Raw genomic sequence first — 23,322 nt, 5'->3', positions numbered from 1 at the left:
TCCCCACTTGGTCTGTCTTTTGGATCTCATCCTTAGTACTGCTTCTTCCAAGAAATTTACCCAGACCAAATCTCAGATGTGTTTCTTTTCTTGGAAGAATTCACCCCAGTTACACAGAACATTATTTGTGGCTTGTTAATGATAGGGGATCCTGTTTTGCTTACCACCTACCACCATGTCTGGTATGAAACCAGTACTCAGTAATACTATTTTTAAACGCAATTAAAACAAGCTGTGTGCGGCTCCATCTATTCCCTGGCAGATATTAGATTTACCCACGATTATCCCTGACCTTTTATACTTTTATTTGTGGTGCTCAATGCCTCTGCAATGCTAGAATTAGCCAAAGTACAGCAAAAGGTTTGAGAAATAAGTCATTGGCCTATTTTCTAACAAGCCAGCTACCAATGAGAGTAAGAGTTGTGTTGCCCACTAATGAATGCCAAGGGCCTAAAACACTGTCACGAAGTAGGCACTTATAGGATGAACATTCATGAGCCAGCATGTTCGGGGCACCTAGCTATGAAGTTTCGCAGCAGTAGGAGAATCTAGGCCTCATCCTAGTAGGTCCCAGATAGCCCTTCAGATCATGCTTAGCTATTCGGACCTTCCCAGAGCCTTGGGCAATTAAGAGATTCCCCAAAATGAAAATAAGACTTCTGACCATACACTTGGACAGAGTCAGTCACATATCCTCAGGAATGCTGGCTCCAACCAAGGAACCCAGACAGTAGCAATCCATGCACACACAGCCTTGTATGATGGATGCTGACCGTAATTCCTCCGCCAGTTGTCTCAAAGGAGTCCCTCCACCCTCCTACCCGCAACCTCAACGCACACACCCTCGCACCCCTTCCACTAAAGAAATTACTCCAGCCGCCAGCGGCGTCTGCCCAGCTTAAGGCAGGACGCTCATTGTCGTTGCCTGTCCAGCTTCGCGGTCTCTAGAGAAGTAGGGTCCGACATCAGCGTGTCCCTCCGCTCCAAATATCCCTCGCACCCTCATTCCTAAAGTCCCTGGGCTGCAAGTCGCGGTGCTGCACGCTCTCGCGAGACTCCTCCACGCATGCTCCCCCCTGCCCGCGAGGAAGACTCGCACGACCCCCCTGGTCGCGAGTAGCGCATGCGTAGCCGCGACTCCCAGCGCCCCCCGCGCTCTCAGCTGGCGGAGCTGAAGAGGCTGCTTGCCAGCGGTTCACCGCCCCCCACCCTCACCCCATCCCCGCGAGGCCTTGCTCATAGCTTCTTCCCCTCTGGCCGAGGTTCCCGGCACCCTCGTGAGGAGGAACCCTGAACGCTGCAGGCGCTGCTGGGAGCCTGGACACTCCTGCACTCGCGCCCCTGTGGGGCACCTGCAGCGGCCTGGACCCGGGCCAGGACCCCTAGGCCGGCCGCGCCTCCTGGGGCCTCGCGGACACACCCCCTCCCGGTGGCCGCCTCCGCCCACCTTCAGTCCCCTGGGTTCCCTTCCAGCCCTGCGCCTTGTTCTCTTTCTGACCTTGCACTCTAAAGAACCTCATGAGAGAGGGCGCATCTTGATTGGATAAGAGTCCGTGTTTGCAGACTTTTAGGGTGGGTACACATTCACCTTTTCAAGAGCCTTGTACCTATTCGATTAATCAGCCTGGTGTTCCTTGTTCCAGCTGACGTGCTATCTTTTATCTCCCCACCGTCCCATATTTCCAAGGACATTAAGTGGAGGGCACTTGGAAGCTTCTCTGGACCCTGACTTGGAGCTAGACCTATTGGCCTCTTTGGATCATGGCTACAGTGATAAACCCTCAGATGGACGTGGAAGTTGAGGAGTGTCTCATAATGAAAGTGGAGAAGGACTCCGGGTGGGCATCGGAGCCCATTCTGGAAAGATCAGACAGCACTGAATGTGAATCCTTTCGTAAATGCTTCAGGCAGTTCTGTTATGAGGATGTGACAGGACCCCATGAAGCTTTCAGTAAACTCTGGGAACTCTGCTGCCGGTGGTTGAAGCCAGAAATGCGTTCCAAGGAACAGATCCTCGAACAGCTGGTAATCGAACAGTTTCTCACCATTCTGCCTGAGAAGATTCAGGCCTGGGCACAGAGGCAGTGTCCAGAAAGCGGAGAGGAGGCGGTGGCCCTAGTAGTACATTTGGAGAAAGAGACCAGAAGACTTCGGAAGCAGGTGAGCGAGGATTTTAAAGTAATGTGGTGGGGAAAGCAGGTGGGCAGGGCTACATTTCTGGAAGAAGAGCTCGTTATAGAAAAGAAAAAACAAAAAAAAACCAAAAAACAAAAAACGGGACTTTAAAATGATCCATAAACCAGATTCCCCCTAAAAGCGGGTTTGAACTTCATACTGCATGGAGGAGAGAATTTTGGTTGAACCCTTATCTTGCAAATGAAACTAAAAGTATGGTTTGTTTATTCTAATCCTCAATATAATGTTTCTACCAAAACTATAGAGACAGTAGTAAATAGTTAATGCCTCCCAGGGCGCGTCTTTGGTGGGAGAGGGAGACATCATGTGATACTCCAGAATCTCCCCCCTAATCCCTTGCCATTCCAGCAACTGTCTTATAGTGCCGTGGTCCTTGGCACTCATCCAGTTTAACTGCCAGATCGTCGTTTTCCTGTGTCCTTGCTTGCTGGTCTATAGTTATTTACAACGCTCTCTTGTTAACCGCATGAAGTCTGCAGTGTTTGCCACGTTTACAGTTTCACCTTGCCCAGCGTGTGCTCAGGAGTTGATTTTCTAAGTCTTCATTTCACTAGTGTTCTAATTAGTTCTCTATGCACCTGATGGATAAGAGGGCTTTGTAGTAACGACCCCTCAAAAAATACACAAATAAAGAGCACTCTCCTTTTCCCATATTCAAAGACGACTGTGGTGGGCCCGCTTCAATCTGTGGAGATTCCGTCCCTCCTCAGTTCTTCTGCCCTTTAACGTCCCTGTGGGGGGATTTCACCCAGATCTGCAGTTCTTTTCCTTCACCTTTCTATTTTGATGTTGACTTTATTTTGCAGGTCAGTGGCCCTCAGCACTCAGAGAAGCAAGCCCCACCTAGAACTGTGTGGGAAGTAGCTAACTATGAGCCAGAGCAACTGGAGACCCAGCACAGGGTTGTTTCTCGGGAGGAAGCTGGAAACTTCCACTCAGGACACCAGGAACAGCTGAACCAAAAAAGGGAGCATAGGCCATTACCTAAGAATGGTAAGGGACTCAAAGTACACCCAGGTCAGAGACCACGTAGTTTACACTATATCCCTAACACTATGGCTTGCTCGTAAAGGTCCCTTCAATATCTATTTGAAAAATAAATTGAATATTTGAAACAATTTTTTCATTTGTTTTAAGAGTCAGAAATATTTGCTATCAAAATAAAATGGGATCATAAAGATGGAAATTAGGGAAACTTAGATTGCCCAGGGAAGCTTTGAGTCTTACTCAGTTATTTTTAAATGTCCATTCAGCGTTCAGTTTGTGTCTTTAAGTCATGCCACATGTATATGTGCTCTTGAAAAACTATTGAGAAATGGAAACAAGGTATTTTTATTCCTAAACTTGACTTACAAGATAAGGCACCCCAGAATGGTGTATGAGAGGGATAAATGGTGAGACTTCCCAAACAAGGGACACCAGTGTTCTGAAGAGGTATTACCCCCACAGACTCATGTGTTTGAATGCTTGACCCATAGGGCATGGTGCTATTAGGAGGTGTGGCCTTGTTGAAGGACGTGTGTCACTGTGGGACAGGCTTTGAGTTTTCCTATGCCTCAGCTACACTCAGCGTGGTCTCCTTCTGCCGCCTGTGGATCCAGTTGTAGAACTCTCGGCTCCTCCAGCAGCATGACCGCCTGCACACTGCCACACTTGCTTCCAGGATGATAATGGAGTGAACCCCTGACACTGTGAGCCAGCCCCAGTTAAATGTTGTCCTTATAAGACTTCCCCTGTCATGGTGTCTCTGCACAGCAGTAAGACAACCAGCACGCAGAGCCGCCCTCCATAGGAATACAGAAAGTCAAATATGGGGGAAAGAGGTGTCCTGTCCTTCCCAGTCCAGTTTCCTTTCCATCCCCTGAAGTGTGGTTTCATCCCAGGCCAGAAGTGAGTTGTGGAAGGATCCTATCTAAAGACTTCATTCACATCTTATCTGCCCCAAGACCATGATCTTGGGTGAGAAGCAGAAAGACAAGGATTAGTGCCTAGAGGTTAAGATCTTGGGCTGGAAGAGGCAAGCAGACCTGAGTTCATAACCCAGCTCTCCCATTTCTTTTCTTTTTTTTTTTTTCTTTTTCTTTTTTTCGGACCTGGGGACCAAACCCAGGGCCTTGCGTTTGCTAGGCAAGCGCTCTACCACTGAGCTAAATCCCCAACCCCAGCTCTCCCATTTCTATTTATTTTCTCCCCTAATGTCAAAATTATTCTTAAACTTCAATTCTCAAAAAATAGGAAATATTTGCAATGGCTATATTGTCGTTGCTGAGTCCAACCATAAATAAGAATGTGTTGCAAATATTAGTGGATTCTGAATTAGCTGTTATGTTCCTTAGCGTCCTAGCTTCCTTATCATGTGAGTTAGGTAGCTCTAATGACTTTAGCTGATAAGCTCAGTGTGACAGCAAATGTGTATTTATAATGTCTTGCCATCATTGGCATCCATGATGATAAAAAGGTTTTTTAGCTTGTTGAAGACTGAGGGATAGAGAACAGAAATTTGAGGGCTAGATTCCTCAGAAAGATGGTTAGCTCTGAAGGAATGTGATTTCAGCCATATGCTTTTCTGAGACCCTGCTGTTTCCAAGAAAATTATTTGGGGGCCGGTAAGATGGCTCAGCAGGTAAAAATGCTTCCCGCCAAACCTAATTACCTAAGTTCAGTCCTGAAGACCCACATGGTGAAAAGAGAAAACCAGCTCCTGAAAACTGTCCTCTAGCATCCATACACAATTCGTGGCATTCATGTGCACATGTGTGCACGCATGCACACACACACACACTCAGAATACGCAGATAAAATGTAATTTTTAAAAATGAGGTGGGTTTTGAGGTGTTTGTTTTTTGTTTTTGTTTTTACCTCTATAGAAAGCAGGTAGATCAAGCTTCTGAGATCTGTTCACAAATAAGTTACACTTGTCAGTTTCCCTGGTGAACTCTGAGGAGAAAGAACTTCTTTCTCCTACCCTGAGGGGGTTAAATTCAAATGTTTGCTGTGCCCATGGCTGTACTGCTTGCTGTGTTGGCAGGATTTATCTAAGTTCTTGGTTCTTAAACTGTCCACTTATGTGAGGGATGACAAATTGATAACTTGTACATCAAATGGGACTTGTTATATTTTACTAACAAAGAATTGTTGTTTGGGATTTGGGGTTTGGTTTCAGTTTTGGTTTTGTTCTTTGTACTTAAGGTTTACAATTTGAGATTTTACAGAAGTCCCAGGTTTCTGGTGTCTTACTTAGAGTTTCTATTGCTGTGAGAAACACCATGATCAAGAGCAACTCGGGAAGGAAACAGGTTATTTCACTTCCATTTCCACATCAAAAGAAGTCAAGATAGGAACCTTGAGACAGGAGCTGATACAGAGGCCATGGAGAGATTCTGCTTACCAAATAGTCCTTCATGACTTGATCAACCTACTTTCTTATACCATCTATGCCCACCTACCTAGTAGTAACACTGTCAACAATTGGCTCGGCCCTCTCAGATCAGTCATCAATCAAGACAGTACCCCTCAGGCTTGTCTACAGGCTGGTAGACTGGCAGGGGTGTGGAGTGCATTTTCTCAATAGAAGTTCCCTCTTCCCAGATGACTAGCATATGTTAAGTTTACATAAAAACTAGCCACACATCTGGCTTCTCTTGGAAAAGTCAGAAATGATGAGTCTCCAAGTGCCACAATTTGACACTGAAGCATCGTCATAGGCCATGCCCTGCAGTTCCCCGGCCCCAGCCCTCTCCTTATGCACTTTACCTGCTTGTTCCTGAGCCATTTGAGTTGTGAGCCCAGCGTTAGGATAAGGTAGATTTGCTCTGATCTCACTAAAAATAATTTCTATGTGTGGGTTTTAATATCTTCTCATTTCTTAAAAGGAGAAACAGCTGCTGGGTGTGGTGGTGCACACCTTTAGAGGCAGGTGGATCCCTGAGTTCCAGGCCAGCCTGGTCTACAGAGTGAGTCCAGGACATCCAGGGCTATACACACACACACACACACACACACACACACACACACACACACACACACACACACTTCAAAATACTATACACAATAACTGTTTCTTCTCTTTTTCTAGCTCACTCTTCTGTCTGGGCTCCTGTCCCTAGTAGTGAGTGGACCGCTGTAGATGAGGAGGCGACAACACAGGTGATTTACTCCCAGGTGAATTGTAATTGTCCCCCTGGCCTGCCTTCTGGGGAATTCAGTCAGGTATTTCCTGTGCTAGCCTACATTGTTTATACTTCTGAGAGATTTTTCCCTTCATTCTTTTCCAGAGGACTTTGGACTCTTCTCTCAGTAATGGAACCCCTTGCTGGATCAGCTCTTAGGCTATCTCCTCCTCATTCTTTACTGTAACTTCCTCTTAACTTGATGCATGATACACATGTATTTCCTTTACTCAGTCATGCTTGAGGGCTCCTCTCTGCTTCATTCATGGATGATCATCCTTCAGAGGCCCTCTCGGTTGTCTTGGCAGTCACGGGTGTTGGTGTTGTTACAGGAGCCAGTGAGAGATATCCACACGGTGAGAAGCTTTCCCTACAAAAGGAGTGTACAGCAAGTTCCTGCTCACAGAGATCTCTACCATGAAATCAGGAAGGAAAGTGCATGCAGCGTGGTTTCCCTGGGTAAGCATTATTCCCTTTAAAATAATAGGCCAGCGGTTTCATATATATTAACTCCTATTGGTGATTAAAGTTGTAAATGTTATTGCTTAGGAAAGCAGGTCTCATCAGGCCAGAGAGATGGCCCAGTGGTTAAAAGCACCAACTACTCTTCCTGAGGTCCTGAGCTCAAAGCCCAGGAACCACACGGTGGCTCACAACCATCTGTGATACCTTCCTCTGGTGTGTCTGAAGACAGTTACTGTGTACTTTGTTTATATATAATAAAAAAATATTTAAAAAAAAAGCAGCAGGTCTCAACCTGTGGATTAAAACCCCTTTGGCAAACCTGTTAATCTCCAAAAATATTCACATTACAGTTCACAAGCACAGTTATGGAATAGCAACAAAAATAACTTTTTGGTTGGGGGTCACTACAACATGAGAAGCTGTATTAAAGGGTGGCAGCATTAGGAGGCTTGAGAACCACTGGCTTAACAGCTCTCCGTGGATCACCCAGGGAAACTACATATCTCTTCCCTTTCCTCAATCATGTACCCTTTCCAGTAAGAATATCATAATAGCAACTGAACAGGTGTTAGGTATGAGTGCCATATTTATATTACGGAAATACAAACTCACATCCATCAGCTGAAGGTCTCTGACGTCACCAGGTCTCTCTACGACTTGTTTTTATTTAATAATAATGGCTGGCCTCCACACCTAACATAGAGCTGCCACTCAGGTGGATGAGTAGCTGTTAAATGTTTGTTGGATGGATATAAATCATAATAAATAAAAAGTAGTTTAAACTCGGTAACCTTGGTGGCATATTTAAGTAGACAAGTGCACAGGCACAGGTGACCACTGGACTGTCACTCTACAAGCAGATTATCAGAGGATCGTCTCCATCTGCTTTAACAGGAGAGGTGAGTTTCATTCAGAACTCAGACTAATGTGGGCTGGGGAAGCGTTCAGTCAGTAAAGCACTTGCAAACATGAAGGCACGAGTTTGGCATTTAAAGCCCACATTTGTAAAAGCCAGGGGTGGTAGCATGTACTGTAAACCCGGGATGGGGAGGCAGAGACAGGTGGGTCCCAGGAGCTCTCTGGCCAGACAGTGAAGCCTATCCAACCATGTGATACTTGATCCCCAACATACAAAAAAGGTGGATAAGCTGGAGGGGCTGCTCAGTTGGTAAAGTGCTTAAAAGAACCTGAATTCAATCTCAGAACCCATTTCAGAAACAGAGACAGAGCAAGAAAACTTGATGTAGTGGTATGTTCTTATAATCCTGATTCTGGGAACAGAGCAGAGACAAGTGGATCCCCTGGCAAGTCAGCCTAGCCTATGGATGAGTGAACTTCTGTAAAATTACAAAATATAAGGCTAGGTGCAGTGGCCTGCTCTCTAAAGCTTGTGCTCAGGAGGCAGAAGGAGCTAGATCTCTGGTTAAGTTCCAGGTCAACTAGGACTGCATAGTAAGACTATCTCAAAAAAAAAAAAAAGGAAAAGAAAATGGTGCCTGAGGAATGCTACCTGAGGTTAGCCTCTGACTACTACACACATAGGCACACAAGTGAACCCCTACACACATAGGCACACAAGTGCAACTCTATACAGAAAAAGGAAGTTGTATTGTGGCTGAAGAACACCTGTGGTTATCCTCTGACACACGCACACGCACACACAGAAACACACACATACATACAAGTTACATGTATGTATGCACTGATAGCAATGGATATAAAACAAGTATTACACATACTGTGATCCTGTATGTCTGGTGAGTAATTGCTAGCTATACATACATTTAAATTTGCGTTTTGGGCTAAGCAATGGTGGTGCACACCTTTAATCCCTGCACTTGGGAGGCAGAGGCAGGCAGATCTCTGAGTTCAAGGCCAGCCTAATTGACAGAGCAAGTTCCAGAGCATCAAGGGCTACACAAAAAACCTTACCTCAAAAACCCAATTTTAAAAAAAAATTAGTTTGGGAAAGGAGAGATGGCTCAATGGTAATAGCACTGGCTTCTTTTCCAGAAGATTTGAGTTTGTTTCCCAGCACCCACATGGGATCTCACAACCACATGTAACTCCAACTCCAGGAGATCCCAACACTCTCTTCCAGCCTCCGAAGGCACTATATACACATTGTACACATACTCTTAACTGATTTAACAAAACAATTTTGCATTGTTTATTTGATTTGTCTTCATCAAAGTTTAGCTTGAACATTTGTTTCTTCTGCCAAATTTTTCCAGACTTATTGTTTATTTGATAAATAAAATTTTATGTAATTAAAATGTGATTTTTATTATTTTATATACATTTCATAGTAATGACCACAATTAACACATCTATCATTCACATCGTTAACAGGAAGGACACTTAAAAATCTGCTCTCAGCCAACGATAGGTCTGAAGTACCCTATTCTAAGATACAGCCATCATTAGATCCCCAGAATGTATCCTGCTTGATGCTGAAATACATTCTTTATATCTGACCACCTCAGACTCTTCGGAAACCAATGTTCTGTTCCTCTGTACACTGCAGGGTTTTAAAAGATTCCATGTAAAGCTGAGATGGTGTGACACTTGTCTTTCACAATCTGGCTTGTTTCCTTTCATATAATGCCCTCCAGGTCCTAAATATCTAAAGTGTTAGGATTTCCTTCTTTGTATAATTTTTATGTTCCATTTTTAAAATTTTTAATAAATTTTTCCACATTTTCACATATCCTTTATTTTCATATTTTATTTTCATGTACATGAGTATTTTGCCTAAATGTATGTCTAGGCACCACATGTGTGCCTTATGCTCAGGGAGGCCAGAAGAGGGCATCAGATCCCCTGGAACTGTAATTATAGGCAGTTGTGAGCCTCCACGTAGGTTCTAGGAATCAAACCCAGGTCCTCTGGAGGAGCAGACAATATGTTTCCCACTCAGCCACTTTCAAATACTCTTTCTTCATCCACTGATAAATGTTTGGGGTTTTCCTGCACCTTAGATACTGTAAATGATGTTCCAGTAAAGGTCAGAGAGCTGATGCCTCTGCAATGGTTTGGTTTTCTTTACAAACATCTAGAAGTGGGAGATCTGGGACGCACACATGGTAGTCATGGGTTTAGTGTTTTCAAGTCAGCCACTAGCTACTGTTTTCACAATGGCTAGGTGGGTTCCCATCAACAGTACATCACTGTATACCTCCTCAGCAGCACCTCTTACCTCTCTGATGCTAACCACTGTAACAGATGTGAGCTAACTAGTGGTTCTGATTTGCTTTTCCCTGTTAATTAATGGTTCATGAGCCTGTTGGCCATTTGCACATCGGAGGCTTTGCCCATTTTTATCAGATTTTTTATAATAATTGTATGATCCCTTGTACATTTTCAATTCTAGCCTCTTACTATATATGGTTATAAGTATTTCCACCAGGACTGTAGGCTGTTACTTTGCTTTGTTGATTATTTTCCTTGTTGTGCTTACGCTTTCATTGCCTCTACTTTGGTTGTTATATCAAAGGAAAGAAACCATTTCCAAGACTAGTGTCAATTCCCCTTTCCCTGTGCTTTCTTCTAGGGATTTTACGGTTTCAGGACCCACATTTAGGTCTCACATATATGTATGCATGGGGGTGGTGCATATGGAGGCCAGCAGTCAATGTCTGATGTCTTCCTCAATTCTCTTCCACATTTTCTGAGACATGGTCTCTCACTGAACCTGGAGATCCTTTTGCTGCAATTGCAAGCACTTGTCACCATGCCTGCCTTTCATAGATGCTGGGGATCAAACTCAAGTCCTTGTGCTTATATAGCAAGCACTTTGCCAACTGAGCGTCCTCCCCAGCCCCATATGTAGGTATTCATATACTTCAGGTTAATTTTTCTGAGTGCTGTAAGGTAATAGTCCAGTTTCACTCTTTTGTATGTAGAGATTCACTTTTCCTAGCACCATTCATTGAACAAACTTTCCTCTTCTTGTGTCAAAGAGTAGTTGACCATATATGAGTGGATTTATTTCAGAATATTATGTCTATTCTATTTTATTTTCTGTTTTATGGCAATACAATTCTGTGTGATTAATATAGTTTTATAAAAATTCTTTTTTAATAGCCCCAGAGGGTGTGTGTGTGTGTTGTGTGTGTGTGTTGTATGTGTGTGTGTGGTGTGTGTGTGTGTGCGCACGCGCACGCGCGCGCACGTCATTGAGACAGGAAGGATTTAGGGCATATATATGTAAGTAAAGGAAACAAATACTGAGTTAGCTGTGGTGGCTCAGGACTTGGATCCTAGCACTTGGAAACTGAGGCAGACAAATTGTTAGAAGTTTGAAGCTATCATAGTGAGTTCCAGGCTAGCCTGGGCTACTGTTTGATACAGTATCACCCAAAAGAAAGAGTCAAAAGTAATGAAATATTTCTTGCCCTGGCATGCATTTCTGAGAGAACTAGATAGAAGCAGTACATATGAGACAAGATGATGTCATTTCTATATTTCTGTGCCAAAGAAGTCATTTAAATAACTACAGTGTGCTTAGTCTTGGCTGAGAAGGACTTTGGTGTAAACAAATAATCTGGGAGAACATGTTTTAACAGAAGACTAAAGTATGTAGTAATGACATCTGTACCTACTGTGAAATATATTTCTTTTACTGTAGGAGACACTGTGTCTGCACCTAACAAAATAGCCCAGTTGGAACAAAAAAAGGAACCATGGACTGTAGGTCTACATTCCTCAAATAAGAGGACTAGTGTCCTGCAAAGCAAAATCAGCAAAGAGAAGTCAGTGCACGCTGTTCAGATCCCAGCAAGGAATGCAGGGAAAGTGTGGCGAGAGCAGCAACAGTGGGGTTTAGAAGATGAAAAAATTGCAGGTGTGCACTGGAGCTATGAAGAAACCAAGACTTTTCTTGCGATTCTCAAGGAATCTCGCTTTTATGAAACACTCCAGGCTTGTCCCCGAAATAGCCAGGTGTATGGTGCTGTGGCTGAATGGTTGCGAGAATGTGGCTTCCTCAGAACACCAGAGCAGTGCCGGACCAAGTTCAAAAGTCTTCAGAAGAGTTATCGAAAAGTGAGAAATGGTCACATGCTAGAACCCTGTGCCTTCTTTGAGGACATGGATGCCTTGCTAAATCCTGCAGCCCACACTTCATCTACTGAGAGGCCAAAGGCCGTGATCTCTCTCCCACTAAAGAGAACTGCTGTTAGTGCTAAAGAGCAGGTCAGTTTGGTGGAGGAGGAGGAAGGTGCTGAAGACTCTGATGGCGATGAAGTGGGCATTGAGTTTGTACGCAAGTCTGAAATCCGTGCTGCCCCTATCTTGTTTCAAAACCTGAGTGGTAAGAATTGTACGGTTTTTTTCTTGGTATGAAGATAGAAGTGTACTCTTGAAGAAAAGCATTACATTAGACATCCTGGAGAAGGCTTGCACTCCACGCTGTTTCCCCAGTGATGCCCCACAACTGAAAGGGCATTTGGGTGTTTGCTGCTCTCCCCATTGTAGCCTGAGTGCAGCTCTCAGGAGCCTACAGGCTCTATTTCAGGTTAGAGTGGAGCATGGTTTTTAAACATTTGGGAGTCAGGGCAGAGAGGTGACTCGGTTGTTAAGAGCCCTGGCTGCTCTTAAAGAAGACCCAGGTTCAGTTCCTATCTTCTGCATGGCAGTTCCTAACCATCTGTCACTCCAGTTCCAGTGACTCCAACACCTCTGGCCTCTGGGAACATGCACCCATGCTACACATACACTGCTACAGACTTTCATACGCACATAAATAATCATATTCATTATAGTCCTTCCTTTAGAAGGGAAGTAAATGGAGCGAAAGAATTCTAAGTGCCTAGTATTACTTGAGGACTACTCCAGTCAGTTGCATTACAACAAATAAAGGATGCATTGTTTGTCCATACAGAATAGCCAATAACAAACAGTGTAAAGGAGTAGAGAAGATGAAACAAACTCTTTTCTGCCCAATTTAAAACAAGAAAGGAGGGTAAACAGAAGACAGAGCAGACAAGTCACTTAAAGCAATAGTAAGTGCCAGGCTGGGGGCGTACAACTGTAAAGCCAGAGATTGGGAAGCAGATGCATCAAGAGTTTGAAGGTAGCCTGGACTAAGAGCAGAGTCCCTTCTCCAAGTACATTACAGGAACAAGATGTCTTAATCACTTTCCTGACACTGTGAAGAGATACCATGACCAAAACAACTTATAGAAAGAGTTTATTGGGGCTCACAGTTCCAAATGTTCAGAATCCATGGCCAACATGACAGTGGACAAGACAGAGTTTACATCCTTATCAGCAAATAGAAGGCAGAGAGGTAGGGAGGAGAGAGAGGAAGAGGAAGGGGAAGAGAGAGAGAGAGAGAGAGAGAGAGAGAGAGAGAGAGAGAGAGAGAGAGAGAGAGAGAGAATGCTAACTAAATAGGAAAATTTTGTACTTTTGAAACCTCAAAGCCTTCCCCAGTGGCATGCCTTCTCCAACAGCTTATGGGGGCCATTTTCATTCAAACCCCTACATCCTATTACCTGGACTCACAGGCTTGTTGTAAAATAATAAAATTAATTCACTCTAACTTCAAAAACCCCCATAATCTTTTAGTCTCAAGAGTGTTTGAAAATTTAAAGTCTCTTCTAAGAGTCAAGGCAGTCTCTTAATTGTATCTACCTGTAAAATAAAAAAGCAAATTACATACTTCCAACATAAAATAACATATCTATTAATGGGGGAAGAATGGGGCATAGTGAGGAAATACTAGACCAAAGCAAGACCAAAACCCAGCAGGGCAAGCTTCAAATCTTGTAGTCTGATGGCTCTTCTCTTCCAGCATTGCTGTTACACACTTCTCTCAGGCTGATCTCACTCCCTACGTCCCAAGGCTTGGGTGCCTCCAACATCCTAGCGTCTCCAATACAATCTGGGCTTCCCTTTCACATCTTCACCCTGGCCTCCATATAAGGACTACCCTGCCACATCCCTGTTCCCAGTGGTTTTGTCTTAACTGGCAAGGATGATTCCACAACCCCGTTACTCCTATATCCTTTGACTCTAAAGCCAGAATCCTGTGGCTGAAGTTGCCGGACACTGAAGTTTGGAGTGGTGGAGTCTGGCCCTCTCCTTGACTTACACGTACATAGGCTCTGGTTTGCTGCTTTCATTGTTTTAGGAGCAGCAGATTCCTTGCTGTTTCCTTTTATAAGTTGGAAACTTAACTGCACAGGATGCTGTCCTGAGGACACTACCCTTCATTTCATTTCCTTAAAGTTCTCATCTCTTTGAACACAAGACTTGGCTCCAGCATTCCTGGTGCTCTTTTTCTCCTCAAGTAGTACAATTTATTTCTTTTTGTCTACTTTTCCTTTTTCATCATAGTCCCCCATAAGAGTAATCACTAATAACCACATGATACATTCAGCTTTAGTCTGTCCTGGAATCTCCTCTGCCAGCAAATAGTCCAAAACTCACAGTTAGCCTCAGGCAGATTCTTAGGACAAGGGCAAAAAGCAGACATATTCCTTACCAAAATATCACCAGAATGCTTTCTACCCAATGGTCTCTAGCTAATAATTGTTCCCCTGGGAAACCTCCTCAGGTAAGCCTCCACAGTATACACAGCTCTCAACACTATTGTTCTCTATGTTCCTACTCGGTGGCCCATTAAGCCCCACTAAGAGCATTCAGCCACTTCCCTATCCAAAGAGTTGTACATTCCTCCAAAAGACCATCATGGACAAGCCTATCACATCAGTGTGTATTCCTGGTACTAACTCCTGTCTTAATTCCATTAACTGGGAACCAGGCATTCAAGTTATGAGCCTACAGGGACCATTCTCATTCAAGCCACCACACAAGTAAGATGGTAGAAATAAGTCTAAATATATCACTAATTACAAATTTACTAAACCAAGATTAACACATTTTAAAAAAAGACTACATATTCCTCATCATAGGACATGCATCTTAGATAAAAGACAGGGATTAAAATACAAGGAGACTAGGCCTGGTGCTGCAAACCTGAAAACCCAGCCCTTGGGACCTGGCAGGAGGAATGTGAAATTGAAACTAGTTTGAGCTACACATAAATATTTTTGAAAATATACTCTATGCAAATCTGTTGAATATTCGGGAACCAAAACACACAGAATTAAATAGCCAGTTAATAACTGACTGTAGATGTGTCATGTAACTACATTGGGCTTAATTTTCTCATGTGAAATATATGATTAAGAACTCACAAGGTTAGCTGGGCAGTGGTGACGCAGGCCTTTAATCCTCACACTCGGGAGGCAGAGGCTGGTGGGGCTCTGTGAGTTCAAGGCCAGTCTGGTCTACAGAATGAGCTCCAGGATAGCCAGGGCTACACAGAGAAACCATGTTTCAAAAGGCAAAAAAACAAACAAACAAACAAACACCTCACAGGGTTATTACTGGCTTGCAGTGGGATACAGGGGAAGGTCCTCTAAAAGGCTGAAATGAATCTCTGTTACTACTATTATTGTCTTTTCTAGTCCATTGTAATAGTAACAGTGAATCAATAGAATAGAAAACCAAAGCAGGCTAGGAAAGCTACAAGCATTCATGAGGCTATGTGCTGACAAATGGGAGGATAATCTTGCATATACAGATATTTACCAGTGTGAAAACACAAGGGGATCATCTCAAGTGTAGGAATCCAGGAATGAGGCTGGACACATTCAGTAAATATTGAGGCTAGCTACTACTTTTTCCAAAACACAAAAAACTACTTTTAAAAAACTACTGAGAAGAGTTTTATTCTGCTGGCTGTGCCATACAGATCATACACACACCCCTCTCCCTCTCCCTCTCCCTCTCCCCCTCCCTCTCCTTTAGTTAGCCTCCATAGCAGTGACAGTATTGGGAGACTACAGGGACTTTTCCAAGTAAACCCTTTTGGAATTTTGGCTAATTATTTAAAATTGATGTCTGTACAGGTTAACTCTTTGTATCCAGAAACACAGCACCTCGTATTTTCTAGTTATTTTAATGTGTTTAAATAAAGAATTATAGATTTTTAACATAGACTTCTCCGCTTTTTACAAAGCTTGTTTCTGGATATTCCTTGTTTCAAGTTGCTATCATGAGTAGAACTTTCATTCTTAATTTTCTTTATCCTTGAGACTTTGTAAATGTATACAGTGAAATATGATCATATAATATACACATGCCAGTTTGCTCCAACTCCTCCCCAAAAAAGTCCCCATTCCAACATCATGTATATTTTATCTGTTTGTTTACTAACCACTAAGTACAGTTAGTGCTGCCCATATGTATATAGGTATGGGACCATCCTCTGAAGCGTGGGTAACCTACAAGTAGGAACTTCTTCAAAAAGAACAATTCTCTCTCTTCCAAAAGCTGTAAGTGCTAGAAGGGCCTGGAGAAAATGCACGCATGCATGCGCGAGCACACACAAACACACACACACACACACACACACACACACCTATGCTAGAATTTTGACTGACTGCGTAGGTCTTCTACAAATAACCATCCCTGCTGTGAGTTCATGAGTACAGTATCCTGTCATGTCCAGAAGACAGTGCTCCACAGGGCTCTTCCCTGAATAGGACTTGTATTATATTACACTGAATAATGTTGTAATAGAGAAGTTCCAGGCTCCTTTTCTTATATTTTTAAGCTTTATCCTTGAATGGCAGGTGTGCATTGGGGCTATGAAGAAACCAAGACCTTTCTTGATATCCTTCAAGAGACACGATTTTATGAAGCACTTCAAGCCTGTCATCGGAAGAGCAAATTGTATGGAGTTGTGGCTGAACAACTTCGAGAGTGTGGCTTTCTGCGAACACCAGAGCAATGCCGAACCAAGTTCAAAAGCCTCCAGAAGAGTTACCGAAAAGTGAAGAATGGCCATGTACTGGAGTCCTGTGCTTTTTACAAGGAGATGGATGCCCTGGTGAACTGCCGTACAGCTGCCCTTCCCACCAACACCTCAGAAGAAATCCCATCACTCTCAAGGCAAGAAAGGGGACATATTGAGGTTGAACCCCAAGAGCCTACAACCTGGGAACCTGAGGAGAGCTCACAGGAGGCGGTGTTAGAAGATTCTGGCAGTGAGAGAATGAGTGAGGAGGAAATTACAGAAGAGCCAGAATTCGAAGGATCTGCAGGCCTGCCGCAGAGCCCAACTGGTAAGGCCCATGGGGCTTCTGGACAAAGTGAGGAGAAAGTGTGGCTTCCTGAAACCAGTACACCTGGCACATGGCTCGTGTACATGTATTCGCTCAGAAGATATTTGAGTGCTCTTTGCTGTTTAGAGGAAAACGGAGTAGAATTAAGTAAAAGGTCCTGTTCTCATGGCACTTCCCGGGGGAAGGGGGCTCAGCTGCTCACATTCTGATGGTCCTGACTTGAGGACTTTAGCTTTGGTTTCTGTCTTGATGGGTCACACAGTGTTTTGTTTCTGGAAAAACTAGAGAAGAATGTGAGATTCTACATTTAAAAAGAAATACTTGAAGGAGGAGGAAGGTCAGGAAGCTCCATCAGAACCATCTCTGCCGTGTGTGGTGCGATGAGGAAAGGGACAGGCAGGGACACGGTGAGAGGCTTCATACATCAGCAGCTTGCTTGCCGTGGCCCAGCGGTGTGCTTGTTGGCAGCTAAACTGCTAGCTCAAGCACGGTCGGCCGGCACGGTCAGCCATACCTAAAACCCTCGGTGTCCTTTAAAGAGCATTTGAATGCCTCCACCTCAGCGTTTACACCCGGGCAGGGGACATGGCTTACTAAGACTCACCTCTGCCTGCCCACTTCCACTGCCATAGCCACTGTTCTAGTTCTTCTGTCTTTCTCTGTCCCTTGCCTAGGCTGGAAAGTCTCAAAACCAAATTTTCTTACCTGTACTTTGTTTTTAGAGAAAGAGGCCCCAGCTGAGGCCCAGGCTGGCCTGGAACTCACGATCCTCCCGCCATAGCACCTGTGCTCTGGGATTGCAGGCATGTGCCATCCTGCCCCACTTCTCACCCGTGTTTTGTTAAGCCGTACTTAATCTGTGCCCATCCTACCCTTCAAGGCGTGTATGCGACTATTTCATTTCTCTAGGCTTACTTTGAAACAAAACTCCTTGCTGTGTTCTACCTGCCCCTTAGGCTCTCTCACATCTAAGCTGTGGCTCAACATCCCTGCCAAACTCCGCACCTTGAACAAATTCGGCTGTATACATCTGTGGGCGTTTTTCCTGCATGCATGTCTCTGTAACATGTACATGTCTGCTGCTACCCACAGAGCTGCATTGAGCCTAAGATACTCAGCTTTTGGAATGTTTGTGGATGGCAATAATGTGTCTTTTAGAATTTGCATCAAGGTAGTCTGGTAGAGAGCAGGGAGTGTGTGAACAGAGGTGAAACTGCATTGGTCATAATATGGATCATTGGTAAAGGTAAGTGAGTAGTTCATGGAAGTTCCTGATACATACTACACTGTTTATTCTTCTCTGCCTATGAATTTCCCATAATTAAAAATTGAGAACAAAAACACGATTAACAAGTGGCTAGGGTGTTGCCAGAACCAAACTACATCATTACAAAGTTTCTGTCTCCATAGGGCATATATCATGTTTCCCATAAGACTCCACAGAGAAGCAGAATCCAAGATCACCTTACAGTGAGTGGGGGATAATGGAAGAGTAAAATTCTAGCTTTGGAAACACTAAAGCAGTGTATTATTGTGATCTATGAGGTGACCAAAAAACAAGCTACAAGATGGTATGAGAAAAATAGTACTCTAAGCTAGAACCTGACTAGTTATTGCCCAATTGAGAAGTATCCTGAGGAATTTAGAGTTGCCCGTTAGAGTTTATTTAAATGAAGTCTAGTACTATATTTAGTATAGCTATGACAAAAGAAAAACAAAATGAGCTACTTGAAGGAGATAAACCAGGCTGTTGCTAAGTTAATCAGGATGCATATGGAGACTGGTATCTTGATATACAATCCAGTTCAAAAAATGTGAGGCCCCACAGCTTAGCAAATGCCATTGGCCTTTGTAAAGAAATGAGAGAGGGTAAAGCATGGTTGATCAGTCAGGTCATGGTGTGGGGCCATAAGCATTGGAGGCCTAGTTAACTATTTTTCTTAATATTGGAATTTTGTGAAATTCTTATTGTCTTTTTCTTTTCCAGATTTTGAAATCGGAAATATTATTAAGGAAGCCCCAACACAGGTAATATTTAAGGACACAGAGTCCCATAGAGCATTAATAGAAAAGCCTAAAAGATTTGTTTCCCAGAATACCAACCCCAGTAAATACGGTAAAAGGGAGTGCTTTTCAGGAAGACACTGGGAAAACCTTCAAGGAGTTAGACAGGGAAAACTGATGTCTCAACCTAGAGATACAGGGAAGGCTGTGGTGCATCAGAGGCCTTTTGTGGGAAGGAGACCATACAGACTTCTCAAATATGGAGAAAACTTTGGAAGGAGTGCCCGCCTTGTGTGCAGGATGACCCACCAGAAGGAGAATCCTTATAAGTGTGGTGTCTGTGGAAAGTGTTTTGGTAGGAGCAGGAGCCTAATCAGACACCAAAGAATCCACACTGGGGAAAAACCTTTCAAATGTCTTGATTGTGGAAAAAGCTTTAATGACTCCTCAAATTTTGGAGCCCACCTGAGAATCCACACTGGAGAGAAGCCGTACAGATGCAGGGAGTGTGGGAAATGCTTCAGTCAGAGCTCAAGTCTTATCATCCATCAGAGAACCCACACAGGTGAGAAGCCCTATCAGTGTGAAGAGTGTGGGAAAAGCTTCACCAACAGTTCTCACTTCAGTGCCCACCGCAGAGCCCATACTGGAGAGAATCCCTACAAATGTGGGGATTGTGAGAAGAGCTTCAATAACTGCACAAGGTTTCGAGAACACCGGCGAATCCACACTGGAGAGAAGCCCTACACGTGTGCCCAGTGTGGCAAACATTTCAATAAGAGCTCTTTCCTCACCAAACACCGGGAAATCCACATTCGAGAAAAGCCGCTGCCATACTCCCCTTCTGTGTACTCCCCAGAGAACCTACTGAAAGCCAGGAGTGCCGAGCTCAGGAAGACCTTTTGACAGTGAGCTTGTCTTTCCACTCGCCCCTTAGCCATCTAATCCTAGTCCCGCTCTTGGAAGCAATCCCTTCTTAGCTGTAAATTACAGTTTCCAAGACAGGCCTGAGAATAGAAATAAACTAAACTTCTCATCTGTTCTCACCTCATAGTCTAACATGCTCAAGCTGCCTCTCTCCAATGAGTCTTGGCAATTTTAATAAATTCAGAATAAATTTCTCACTAGAATGTTGAGGCTAATGCATAAGTTGTCTAGCAACTTTCAAAACTCTTACACATGGTTGAATCCATATATTTTCAAATATATGAATGGTGGAAAATTTTTATGCTGTATCTGTCACCCATATAAGATCTTGGCAGCAACTTGACAATAGATTTTCATGTCTGGGTAGAACTTTTAGGAGTTTAATAAGAACTGTATCAGATCCATCTTGGTTTTGAGGGTACAAAAGGAGAGTGAAAGTTTTATACCTTCCTTCCTCAAGAAGTCTGTATCAAGAAGTTGATCCAAATAGCTGTTACAGAAATCGCATTGCTAATACCTGTTCTCCACCAGGACGAGCACCTGCTCACCCTTCACCTCCCTTTCTGTTCCTGAGGACTTAACTCCAGTGGCTGCTGCTTCTCCAGTGACAAACGATCCTTGTATATTTATCGCAAGTCTATACTTACCTCTTAATCGTTCTGGGTGCTCTTGTCTGACTCTTCTGGGCTACCTTAACCCATGCAGATGGGAGAGGATGCACACTGGTGCTGTCTCATAAGAGACAGTCAGATTGCAAACTCTAGCTCTACCCATCATTTCTCTGACTCTTAACCTAGAGCAAAACCAGCCAGTATGTTGGCATATTTCAAATAGCTTAGCTCTACATGTCAATGTAATATAATAGTGTTTCTAAAAGTTTAAGGCTGTAAGGAAGAAGATAAGACCTGAAGTATTTAACTGACTCTTTAGGCTTATTTTAGATCGAAGAGCTACCTCAGTCCAGATTACACTTCCAGGGTTAACTGTTACACTACTAGTCTCTGGTTCTGAAGTTTCTAGTTCCTGTTTATAGGATCATAAACCTGACTATAGAGTCCTGAATAATTACACCACTCTATATTTCACTCAGTGGAAGTGAAGTTACTTATAAACTTCCACTCTGCCACCTTATTTTCCCCATTGTCCTATTCTGAAAAAAATAATTGATAATTCCCTGGCATTAACTAGGTATATATTGTCAGAAAGTTTCTGGTGGGGAAATACTCATAGACTTACCGATGAAATTCAGGAATCTGATCTTCCCAAACCAGTTACTTAACATTGGGGCCCGTGGTGTTCATACCTTTAATACATAGGTAACCCCATGTAGCTTTTCTTTGGGGAGGGAGAAGTCCCAAGAATAGTGGAAGGAGAACCATAGTCAGGTGTTTCTAGGTTCTCCTCAGATGCTCTCATTGAAAACATCTAGAGATGATATTTTTATGTGAATATATTTGAATCTTTTGAGACCTATTCAGCAAAGTATCAAAGAGGGTAGACATTGTAGAAAGAAAAGTGCTTTATGGTGCCAGCGTAGGATATAGCCTGTTGGAAGGCAAGTGACTCAGGTAAATGCTCATAACTGTTTGTGATGTGTGTTTGTTGGACATGTTATAATTGTTGACAACTTAACAGTAGCTAATATCCTGTGTATTGTCTGAAATAGAGACTCCTAATGGTACATGCAGCTTCATGTTGGTACTGTGCCTAGACCAGTAAGATTGTGTGGTGCCAGTGGACCTGTGCTTATAATTGTGTAGATGTTCTGGAATTCCAGCTCTAGAAAAGATGCACATTAGTCTAAATTGCCACTTAGTAACATGTACACAGGATTAATACTTATATGGAAGCATGATTCAGAAAGTAGATGACGTTCACCAATACTTATGCACTGTTATGTATAAGACCATGTTTTAACCACAGGGAGGAAGACAAAAATGATGGGGGTCATGACTGTACTCCACCTAGTAAGTGTTATGGAAGAAGATAATCTAGTTAACTCCATGGTGGTGTGGAAGGTCAGTCACCCCATCTAGAGGAGTTGCAACCACATCCTAAAGACCGTCTATAAACTGCAAATAGAAAACCAGTTTGGACACCACTTTTTGACACACTTTCCCAGCATCAGAAAAGATTCAGGGCCTGTTCTGTCTCCACTACCACAAAGTGATTATCTCCTGTGTCTAAGAAACAGTGGGGATGAGGTTTGGGTTCCCTACATATAGTTCTAATCATAAACAATCTGTTGGGATGTGTATTAATCTAGTGGGCCTTATCTCAGTTCTTAAACAGATCTTCCTATCATCTTAAACCAAGGTGCTTGTTTATATGTTTCTCTTGTCAGCTGATGTGTGAAAGTTAGAGTAGTCCATTGAGTAATACATCTTTACCACATCTCTGTAATGATCAATAGATCTCAATACCAAGAACTTCAAGGAAGAAAAGGAGTTTTTTAAAAAAAAAGTTACACTGTGATTTTTATAACTTTCTGCTTCTCTCTTGTTCTGGCTGCTGGAAAGCTCAACAAAACAGTCCATTGAGCCAACTACTTACTTACCCCAATTTATTTTACTCTGTCATATTGCTTTGGAGATTGTTTCAATCCTGTTTTTGAACAATGGTATATATAAACAGATTCTTTATTTTTGGGCATTCTGTCAAGGACATTTAGAAGTTGTTCCTATTTCCTGCATAGGCTTTCATTGATTTCCACAATACCTCACTAATTTTTACTGAAGATTTTGTTTCATGTTCAACCTAATTCATTCATCTGGAAAGAAACATGTTTTTGAAAAAAGAAAAAGAAAACTCACATATTAAACAGGTCAGGGCATCCTGCCACTGAGGAATGTGTATTAGACCAGAACCCAAAAGAACCACTTCCTGGATATTAACCTGATAAATTATAACTTCTTTGTGAATAGTTAACTTAATTGCCAAAATTGCAGGGATGATCATGTTCATGGAGCCATGAAGAAATAGTAAGGCCAGACTCATACCCTAGCTGTCCACTGAATGCCATCTCTGGCACATTGAGTCCATCTCATACCTTAGAAAGATGACAGCAGCGTCAGCCCAATTTCCTCAGAAAGAAGAAAGGACAAGCCACTTGTGTTCAGTTGCAGGAAAGCCCTTCCTTCTCTCCATCACTCTGAGAGTCAAAGCTGGGTAGGTAGAGTGTTTTGTGCGTTCTGGTGCTCAGTGATGGACAAGATTCATGGATTAGGAAACTAGGAAAACCCCAGTGGAAAGAGCAGTTGAGTGGTTTGTGTGATCCAAAGCCTCCACCTCCACCTGAATGCACTCCAAGTGTAAATGGACCTCTGTCTTTGTTTTGTATTAATGTTCACCTAGATGTCTTCTTGAAAGCTTGTATGTGATATGCCTACAATAAATGGGCTACCTTTGGTTTGCTATAA

At 43.1% G+C, this 23,322-nt stretch overlaps 1 protein-coding gene across 1 annotated transcript; it reads left to right on the top strand.

Annotated features, from left to right (window-relative positions):
• Window positions 1-1,142: 1,142 nt before the first annotated feature.
• Zkscan2 (zinc finger with KRAB and SCAN domains 2) lies at window positions 1,143-23,322 on the top strand. The gene is given in 7 exon segments (NM_001432375.1): window positions 1,143-2,160; window positions 3,003-3,189; window positions 6,272-6,342; window positions 6,698-6,824; window positions 11,461-12,144; window positions 16,481-16,972; window positions 18,960-23,322. Coding segments are annotated over 7 exon segments (2,883 nt in total). The 5' UTR covers window positions 1,143-1,761; the 3' UTR covers window positions 19,883-23,322.

The sequence above is a fragment of the Rattus norvegicus genome, chromosome 1 (genome assembly GCF_021556685.1).
Source record: "Rattus norvegicus strain SHRSP/BbbUtx chromosome 1, alternate assembly SHRSP_T2T, whole genome shotgun sequence".
Lineage (NCBI taxonomy): Eukaryota > Metazoa > Chordata > Mammalia > Rodentia > Muridae > Rattus > Rattus norvegicus.
The sequence above is the reverse complement of the archived record's forward strand: the minus strand, read 5'-3'. Positions and strand labels throughout refer to the sequence as shown.